Raw genomic sequence first — 9,998 nt, 5'->3', positions numbered from 1 at the left:
GGACCCAGTTTCCCTTCTCCACCTCCCAGGTCAGGTGACCCTCAGTGGCTCCCGAGAGGAGGGGGAGGGCTGGCAGTCTTCCTAACCCTCTAGTCTCTTGCCAAGACATCGTCTTGGCATCAACGCCTGCTTCCCTTCTCATACTCAAGAGCCAATTTCCAAAACAAAACAAAAAACACTGAGCCTGCCCTGTTTCTTCCTCCAAACTGCTAAATCCAAAATGCACATGGAAAGGTAACTGTGTCCCGAAGTCAACTTTATCTCATGTTAAGATAGCCACGCCTGGGGCACCTGGCTGGCTCAGTCGGTGGGGCATGCTTGATCTCGGGGGCTGCAGATTCAAGCCCCACGCTGGGTGCACAGATGACTTAAAATTAAATCTTTATGGGGCGCCTGGGTGGCTCTGCCAGTTAAGTGTCTGACTTCGGCTCAGGTCATGATCCCACTGTTTGTGAGTTGGAGCCCTGCATCGGGCTCACTGCTGACGGCACAGAACCGATTGCAGATCTTCTGTCTCCCTCGGCCCCTCCCCCATGCTTTCTCTCTCCCTCTCCATCTCTCTCCAAAATAAACAAGCATTTTATGAAAAGAAAATAGGAGAGGCCGAAACAGCTCAAGAAACAGAGACAATACAAGAGCCAACACTAGAAAGAGCTTACCTGACAGAACGCTACACAGATGTCTTCGTGTTGAATTTACACGTTAGTAAATGCCCCATCCCCGCCCTTACAAGCTCTCCTCTGAATTGCAGGGGGCAAGGCGCTTAGAAACTACATTTTGTGGGCTTCTTTGCAAGCTGGGGTACAGGTGGATTTTTTGGAACATTTTATTTCAAACGTCGGGCGGAATCTCTACGCCCAACATGGGGCTCGAACTCACGACCCCGAGATCAAGAGCCGCATGTTCCACTGACTGAGCCAGGCAGGCGCCCCAGTTACAGTTAGATTTTGCCAGTGGATTTTGTAGGTTGGAGATTAGAAAGTGGAAGGAAGGAAGGAAGGAATGATTCTGCTTCAGGCTCGAGGCACGGCAAGTGATCATGGCAAGTGGCTGCATATGGTCCGTAGCCCCATTTTTAGGTAAAACTCCTTTCTCTCTTTTTCTCATCCGGCTCTTCTCAAACCTTTATATCCAACATCCAGCATTAAAATTTCCTCTGCTTAAAATACCTACGTGGGCTATTTCCCTTGCAAGGCTGACACAAAATTTGCCCTTCAGTCTGAACGAAACGAATCAAATCTTGCCATTTACCAACACTCTCCAAAGACGACTCGTGGCGTGAATTCTAATGTCCCCCGCTGTTCTGTCTTCCTCGCCTTGTCTCTCCCTCCTGGAGCTCTCTGTCCATAGCCCACCCTTGGCTTACCTCCCACCTAACCTCCGAGAGCCTCGTATCTGTTGCATCCTTGACCTTTTGAATCCCTACCGAAATGCACTGCATTATTTCACACCCACGTATGTAATCCCATCTATGCTCCCACAGGGAACCCCAGAAGGTTCTCTTGACAGTGAGCCCCAAGAGGCTGGGAGGCCACTGTATATCCTGGACTCCTTGCATGTCTGGGCCTGAGCACTGCAGCGGTGCCTGCTGGAGAAGCTGATTGGCTGATGAGTTGCCCTGGCAAGCCTGAAGTTCAAGAAGAACCCAGGCGGGATCCTCTTTCCACACCATTTCTCCAGAAGTCACCTGATGCGAGCCTGGAAGCGTGTGCGGAATAGAATCGGGAAGGAGGGGAAGCTGGGGCCTGGCCCGGGGGCAGGATCTGGGACACAGAGACCGCAGGAAGAATGCCTAAGGTACCAAGGAGCTTTAATGAGCCTCAGCACCTCTTCCCCAGCTCTGTCCCTCCCGCTTTCAGTTCTCGACAGGTCCAGCCTGCCCAAGGCTCCAGGCCTGTGTCCCCTGGAGGTGTCAATTCTTCTGTCCCCTCAGGCGCTCCAGCCGCCTCCGAAGGTCTGGGGGCACCTTGGCCCCAGAGGCAAGCAGTTCTCGAAGTCTTTGTTTGGGAGTCTTGGTGAGGTGGAAATTGCAGGGCACTGGGCCCTCTTCAAAGGTGACCCGGCAGCTCCTCGTCACTGAGTGATAGCCCTCAGCACTGGCGGTCACCACATAGTCCCCTGGGGTCAGCAGGCGCCAGTAATCCCCGCCCCATGCTGACAAGAGTGAAGGGCAAGATCAGGATCCAGTAACCCTGCTTCCCACCCTGCCTAAAGCCCGCCCACACCTCCGCCATCCCCTCCCCGACACACCTGTCGTTACATCGTGGTTAATCCCGTCCACAGAAATGACAGCATCAGCAATCCCAAGCTCTGTGTCCTTGTCCCGCACAACTCCTGCGATGCCCATTCGCACCTGTGCGGGAAAAGGCTATCAAAACCCTTTTCCTTCCGCGTGAGATGTGACCTTCACTTCGTTGTCTGGCTCTGTTCACGGCAAACTTGAAGACGGCACATCTATGTTCCTAGGTAGCAATACTCGGGTAAAAGTAGCTCCCGATGGGGGCACCTGGGTGGCTCAGTCGGTTAAGCATCCAATTTCGGCTCTGGCCATGATCTCAATTTGCAAGTTCGAGCCCCACATCGGGCTCTCTGCTCTCAACACAGAGCCTGCTTTGGATCCTCTGTCCCCCTCTTTCTGCCCTTCCCCGGCTCCCACACATGCTCGCTCTCTCTCAAAAATTGATCTATGTATAAAAAACAAACAAACAAACAAACAACTCCTGATGCATCTGAACAGGAGAACTACAAACACCTGGTGGGAAGGCCTATCTTTGGGCTTCCCCAAGTTCAGCGACACTTGACATAGGGCTTGTCATTCTGGGACCCTTGGAAACGACACTGACAGGGCCATTACAAGGGATATAGTTCCTGTGGGATGTGACGCGTCTATGCCAGGGCACCCCCGTGCGCTTGCATAATGGGTCTTTTCTGGGAACGCTCTCCCCAGGCAGCTCTGGGACAGCTCCAGGGACTCGGGTCTACACTGCCATGGGGTCTCCTCCTCCCAACTAATGTCTGACGCCGCCCTGCCGGCAAACTGCACTTCCGGTGCTCTGACCCTCCAAGTCCACCTGATGCCAAGCGTGACCCAAGGCCTCTGGGAGTCAGCACGCGCAGCGGGACCTTGGGAGGCGCCCCCTGGTGGGAGCTGCCACCCTACACGGACAGCAGACCGCAGCAGGCGGGGGTGGGTGGACTCTCGGATCCTACCTGTTCCAGGTAGGTGAGGAGGGAATCCTTATTGTTCTCCCACTCCTGGGCCAGCTCGCTCTCGTGCGGGAACTTGTCACAGGACAGCTCCACGGTGACCTCAAAGCAGTTGGTGTGCAGGTAGCTGAAGTCGTTCATACCTAGGGTTGCCACAGACACCGGAGCCTGAGTGGCGGGTGCGAGCCCCGCCCGCCTGGCGCCCTCCTCTGCCAGACTCGGCCCGGCGGGAGTCAGCACCGCTGTTCTGGGTGGGGTGAGCGGCCGGTCTTACGGGGACAGGGTTCGGGGGCCAGGGCTAGCTCTCCCCTAAGGCACGTACTCCCGGGGACCGTATGCCAGTCGGCGCCGTTGATGATGTTGCCGTGGGAGGAGAAGTCTTGGCTGTGGCAGGGTCGGCGGTCTGAGTCCTGCATGGCCCGGTTAGTGCCAGCATAGACGGTGCTGAGCCAGCGGAATACGGAGTCATCCGGGGTGGGCGTGAGTTCACGGGCAGCCCAAGGGGTCCGAGTCATGTCGAACGGGTAGGACACCACGAGCTCACCCCCGTGGAGGTTGGCGCTCAGCACAAAGGGTATCCTCTGCATCCAGTCGATCACTGCCCGTGTTTCAGGAGCCACCTAGTCACGGTCAGGCGGGGTGAGGTGGCACACAGAGACGAGAGCCCCCGGATGACCCCGCGGCCCTTCCCCAGAACACTCACAGTGGCGTTGGGCAGGGTGTAGTAAGTGGGCAGTGGCAGGTGATGGTTGGGGACCGTGTCAGGCACTAGCCCATCATCCTCTGCTTCCCAGAGTGGTGTGTTGAGGTCGGCGAAATTATGGTTGAGGTCAATGCCCTGCTGGTTCCAGCGGCCCTCCGCCCAGCCAACCAGCTCGGAGCCCTGCCAGGGAAGGGGCTTGTTCCAGCCAAGCAGGTACCAGCGCAGAAGGGGCAGGGTGGCCCTCATGCCAGGTGGCCTACCCGGTGAAAGGCGGTCTCATAACCATCAGGGTTCATGGAGGGCAGCAGGTGAATGCGTGTCTCGGTGAGCAGCCGGGTCACCCGCGGGTCCCCTCGCAGGAACTCACGGCACAGGTACTGCATCAGGAACAGGACCAACTCCCGCCCCAGGGCCTCGTTGCCATGCATGCCGGCCACATAGCGCACCTCAGGCTCTCCTGGGAACACAGGGGCTCGACGTCGGCGCACGCCCACAACCCTTCCCTGTGCCTACCTCTCCCCGCCCAGAACCTGCCAGTACCCAGCTCATGCTGGCCAGGGTGGTCCGACATCTCCATCACATACAGCTTCAGGCCCTGGTAGCTCTTCCCAATGCTGTAGATGCGGGTGATGTTGGGGCACTGCTCGTTCACCTGCTTCATCAGCTGGGGGGGAGGCGGACGGGCAGAGTATAGCATGGCACAGGGCACGGGAGGATTGGACCCAAGGGTCAGACCACATGAGGCCACGGAAGGACTCACAAACACCAGTGGTGGCCCACACAGATGGGCACCACTGCCCCGAGCAGGAGAGAAGCAATAGCAGCCCAGAAGGAAGGGTTAGAACGAGAGAAGTACCATCACTTCTTTCAATTGGGACGGAGTTTAGGGGTCAACGAGAAAGAAGGGCAGGACAGTGGGGGGAGTGGGGACATGAGGACAGTCACAGTAGGCTCCGCCCTGGTGGGAAGGGGACCTGAGCTAGGCAGCTCCTCCCTCCTGGGTCACAGGAGTTCCCGTCTGACCTTCCTCATGGCCTTGTAATTGTGATGCCGGAAGTCCAAAGGGTCAGAGGATGCCAGTGCAGGCGCCTTAGGGAACAGGTCATTAGGATCTGGCGGAGAATGAATTCAAGGTAAAGGGGGAGTCCCTGGGGAGGTTTCCACCCTGCTCATCCAGGCCTTGTCTCACTGCCCACCTGAGACGGGGCAGGCCAGGATCTCTGCCCGGAGGCAGGAATCGCCTCCCTGGAGCCAGGTCTGGGGCAGCAGGCGAACGAAGCGGGCCACCTGGGGCTCAGGCAGGAGGTTCAGCACTGGCGTCTCGGGGTCTGAATTGGCAGGAAATACCTGGCGGCATCAATTCCATTAGTGGGACTGCTCAAAGCCCAGCAGCCTGGCCCAGAAGCAGAGGAGGAGCTCAGGCCTTCAAGCTCACCACCAAACCCACCCTGGTGGCCTGGCCTGGAGCCCTGAGCTCTCTGTCAAACACAGACCACCCGCCCACCCCTCCGACCCCCTGCCAACGGGCAGCTCTAGGCCACCAAGCTCTCTGGCTTGGTCACAGCTTATTAGACCAATATGGCCACATCAATGGGGAACAGCCAGTCCTAAAGCTGACCAGGCCCCTCGCTGTAGCCTGGCATAAAAAGGGGTCCGTGGGATGGGAAAGCCAGTGTGGTGGGGAGGTGAGAAGCGGTGCAAGGGTCTGAGGCCCATCAACAGGAAAGGGGGTTCCAGCAGGAAGCTGTAGCATGAAGTGGGACCCACCCTGTGGAGAAAGTATGTGGGGAGGAGGTAGGCATATTCCAAAGCAGCTTGGCCCCACGGCTGCGTGGTGGCTGCCACGCATCTTGACAGCAACCCCCTTTCTCCTGGGATGCTGAGTGGGCATCTGTTCCTTGACCTCACAGGAGCCCCAGCCCGGCCCGTCACCCTGCAGTGGGCCCCGGCGCCCATGGGACCGCTCACCGCATCCATCCCACTGCTACGGTTCTTGCTCCCCCACCACGTCCGACTGTCATTGCTGAACTGGACCTTGTAGGATGTGACCCAGTCGTACCTGGCGGGAGTGGTGGGGAGAGATCATCGGTGGCTTCATGACTCCCCCACCCCAACCCTCCTGAGTCCGCCCATGACCTCCCGGACTGGCCTAGCCTGCCTCACCTCCAGACAGAGTTCCTGCCCTGTGTGATAATGCCCGAGAAGCGGGTGAGGTGCTTGGCATCCACCTGAAGCCATGGCTCAGCATCCTGGGGCTCTGCACACCAGGCCCCGTCATAGAGATCACCATCCTCCAGGCCTGACTGTGGGCACAGGATGTGGCGATCAGACCCAGGTGAACAGCCCAGGGTGGGGCAAGATGGGCGCTGGGGAGGGGTGGGGAAGCCGTTCCTCGGGGCTGCCCTGCTTGGAGCCCGGGCTGCTGACCTGGATGTTGAGCCGTCCCCGGTGTGGTCCCAGACCAAAGGACTGGCTGCTGGAGGCCTCGAGCTGGCTATCTGAAACTCGCAGGGACTCCAAGCCCAGAGGCGGACAGCCTGGGGCGGGAACAGAGCAGTGAAACCGGACCAGAGACAGAGACAGAGAGAGAGAGAGAGAGAGAGAGGTCATGGCAGGTAGGAAGCCGAGCCTACGCTTGCCCATGTGCTAGGCAAGCTGGGGCCATGCCTATGCCCACGAGGGCCAAAAGTGACATGACTATGTGGCCCGTGGGCTGCAAGTTTGGGCAGGGCCCCCGGGGGAACGCAGTACCTGGTTCCTTCTCCTCCGGGAGGTCAAGGGCTCCCGCAGGGGTGGTGATCGCTGGAGGCCTGGTAGTCACCAACGGTCTGGGTCTAGTTAGCTTCCTCCGTTTCTTTATAATGACCTTTTTCTTGATGAAGCGAATCCGGGCGCTCTGTTCTGAGGTCCCTGGAGGCACACCAGGGCAGGGAAGAATGGCAGATGGAGTGGTCTGCCAGCCCAGGAAAGCATGCAAGCCCACAGCAGCACCCCCTCACCTCAGTTATCCAGGGACCTTAGTGTGGACTTAGTCTGCCCCCCACCTGCCTCTCCCACCACTTTCTTGGCTCCTTCTTCTTGTCATGACTGCATGTTTGGCCGGCCTCAATGCTGACCCTCTCCAACGGAGAACTACACCCAGCCACTGGGAGCTATTTGGTTGCTCCAAAGAGCTGAGTCTTCAGTTCTTTATCTCCAGGCCTTTGCCTTGACTGACCCTCTCCATCATATCATCCACACTCTTGATCTTATTGCCTAATTCCCATTCTTTGAATTTCAGCCCAGGAGCCTTCCTTAGCTCCAGACTCCATCTCAGGCTCCAAAGCCTCAGTGCTGCTTTTATTGCTGCATCTGCCCTCTGGGCTGAGATGTTCTGTCCTTAGATTCACATCTGCCCGGGGGTTCAGGCTTTCCAGGGCTGGACCCGTGTCCTGCTCGCCCTCAGCACGGGGCCTGGAACACGGCGGATACCACCAGCTCCCCACCCACCCAGGCTCTACAGGTACCTCTAAAACGGGCTGGACATTTTCCTATCAGGTGACGCATGCTTTTCCACCTACTGTTTCTTCTTGACTGCTCTCTCTTTTTAGCGCTTCCTAATTCAGAGATATCCACCCTTCAGGACCCAGTTTCACTTGCCTCCTCTGAGAAGCCTTCCTTGAGGGCCATCGCTTGCCTTCCTCCTCTACCTACTCGCTTATGAAAAGTCAGGAAGTCAGGCTGCCCGCCTCTCCCCTTCCCCTGATGGTGCCCCTTTCCTCCTGGCGGCCCCAGCAAAAGGCAGGCTCCCTTCCTTGCTCCGTTCTTTCCTTCCAGCCCCTGCCCTCGAGTTCTCTCCGTCCTAAGTCTAGCTCGACACCATTTAGTCTGGTGCTTTTGTCCATCCCTCTTTTCTCCCCTTCTCCTGGCTCTGGTCTCAGTTTTCCTCATCTGTGAAAAGGGAAGGTTTGGGGCTGGAAGAGGCAGCATCCTACTGCCTCCAGTCCCAGGACCGCTGACTCGGTCTGGCCGGGAACTGAGGCTGCTGAGTCAGCAGCCGTAACAAGGGGCAGGGAGGGGGAAAAGGGAGGAGTGTGTGGGTTTGTGCGTGTGTGTCTGTGTGTGTGTGTGCGCGCGCGTGCGCGCGCGCTGGGGAAGGGTCGGCACACAAGCTCCAGGCAGGGAGTGTGTGAGCGTGAGTGCGTGTGCGTGCGTGTGTGTGTGTGTGTGTTTCGGGGAGTCGGAGAAGGGTCGGCACAGTGGGCCGGGGTAGGGTAACCGACTAGCCCGAGAAGCGGGCCCTCGGTCCGGGCGCTCACCATTATCCTTCCCCGAGGGCGGCTGTGCCGGGCTGCTACTCGGGGCCAGGGTCGAGACCGGGGCCTTGGTGGTAGCGGGCGGCGCGAGGTCCGGCACGGAGGTGCCGGGCGTCCCCAGACCTAGATCGACGGCGGGCGCAAAGGTGGCCAGGGCGAGCAGGAGACCCCACATGGCTGAGTCAAAGGCGCGGATGCGCGGGCCCCGCTGCGGTCGGTGGATTTGTCTCTTCCTGCCCGGTGCTCGGGAGCCCCCCGCCCCTTCCTGCTGCGGCCGCACGCCCCCTGTGCCTCCGGCCCGCCCACCGCACGCCCGCGGGCCTTGGACCCGGGAGGGGAGGGGAGGGGAGGGGAGGACAAGGCAGGGCAGGGCCCGGGCGTTGCTCGCTGGACAGACCCCGGAGCGGCGGACTGGGGTCTCCGCACCCACCGACCCTGCCCCGCCCCCTCCGGCCGTGCCGAGCTCACCCGCCCCGCCGGTGCGCTGCCGTCTGTAGTCTGCACACCCCCTCGGCACCCCTGATTCCACTTAATCCTGCGAGGCGCCCGCCCCACAGTGGACACCTACTTTGCATCACACACCATGCCAGGCACTTTGCACACGGCCTCTCAATCGAACCTCGTTTTACCAACTGGGAAACTGAGGCTCAGAGCGCCCAACTGACTTGGCCAAGGTAGCAAAGCTGAGAACTTTGGGGAGGAAACTACTACCGGAGAGGGAAATCCATCTGGAATCAGAGGCCCCCTGCCAGGGCGGATGGGACGGAAAGAAGAGGNGGGAGTAACCAGGTCAGGGCCTTCAGGGTCTGGCTTCTGCCTTGGAGCGCCAGCCTCGGCAGCACTGCTAGGTCCCAGGCAAGAGGGAGGATTAGAAAAACTCAAGGTAGGACGACGAAGCCAAGGGTCCCTAGGCGTGGGGCTGGCCAAGTCAGGGGCAGAAAGACACTACTGTACACTGAGACTTCTCTGGGTGGGAGGTCAGCACAGGCTCCCGAGGAGCTAGAAGTGGGTCTGAACGGGCCCTGAAGGCTGCTCCCCCTTCCTCCAAAGCCCAATCTGGCCACTTCTCTTTCTCTGGCCCCAACCTCACCCAAGTTTGATAGGTGGGTGTGAGGGGCCACCCAGCTAGGACATCTCAACCTTCTGAGGCTCCCACCCACAGTTCAATCAGGTCAAGTTCCAGGGCATCTGGGTAGTGCAGTGGGTTAAAGTTGAACTCTTGGCTTGGCTTAGGTTATGATCTCATGGTTAGGGAGTTCCAGCCCATCTAGGGATTGGTGGTAGTGATTGCTTGGGATTCTCTCTCCCTCTCTCTGCCCCTCCCCCACTTGTGTATTCTGTCTCTCTTTCAAAATTAAAAAATGGGGGGGGGGTGCCTGGGTGGCCTTAAGTGTCCGACTTCGGCTCNTTTCTCTGGCCCCAACCTCACCCAAGTTTGATAGGTGGGTGTGAGGGGCCACCCAGCTAGGACATCTCAACCTTCTGAGGCTCCCACCCACAGTTCAATCAGGTCAAGTTCCAGGGCATCTGGGTAGTGCAGTGGGTTAAAGTTGAACTCTTGGCTTGGCTTAGGTTATGATCTCATGGTTAGGGAGTTCCAGCCCATCTAGGGATTGGTGGTAGTGAATGCTTGGGATTCTCTCTCCCTCTCTCTGCCCCTCCCCCACTTGTATATTTTCTCTCTCTCTCCCTCCCTCTCTCTCTCTTTCAAAATTAAAAAAAAAAATGGGGGGGGGAGTGCCTGGGTGGCTCAGTCACTTAAGTGTCCGACTTCTGCTCAGGTCATGATTTCC

General features: G+C 58.6%; 1 protein-coding gene across 1 annotated transcript; it reads right to left on the bottom strand.

The window, feature by feature from the left end:
- Positions 1–1,793: 1,793 nt before the first annotated feature.
- CPXM1 (carboxypeptidase X, M14 family member 1) lies at positions 1,794–8,435 on the bottom strand. The gene is made up of 14 exons (XM_077766980.1): positions 8,209–8,435; positions 6,662–6,820; positions 6,338–6,447; positions 6,074–6,213; positions 5,879–5,969; positions 5,107–5,257; positions 4,934–5,022; positions 4,451–4,574; positions 4,171–4,367; positions 3,911–4,090; positions 3,530–3,827; positions 3,211–3,350; positions 2,251–2,353; positions 1,794–2,154 (listed from the first exon to the last, which is right to left on the bottom strand). The coding sequence occupies exons 1-14, from the start codon at positions 8,378–8,380 to the stop codon at positions 1,913–1,915; spliced, it is 2,196 nt and encodes a 731-aa protein (XP_077623106.1). The 5' UTR covers positions 8,381–8,435; the 3' UTR covers positions 1,794–1,912.
- Positions 8,436–9,998: the final 1,563 nt, after the last annotated feature.

The sequence above is a fragment of the Crocuta crocuta genome, unplaced genomic scaffold (assembly GCF_008692635.1).
Source record: "Crocuta crocuta isolate KB4526 unplaced genomic scaffold, BGI_CrCroc_1.0 scaffold15, whole genome shotgun sequence".
Lineage (NCBI taxonomy): Eukaryota > Metazoa > Chordata > Mammalia > Carnivora > Hyaenidae > Crocuta > Crocuta crocuta.
Note: the sequence above shows the minus strand (reverse complement) of the source record. Positions and strands in the feature narration are given on the sequence as shown.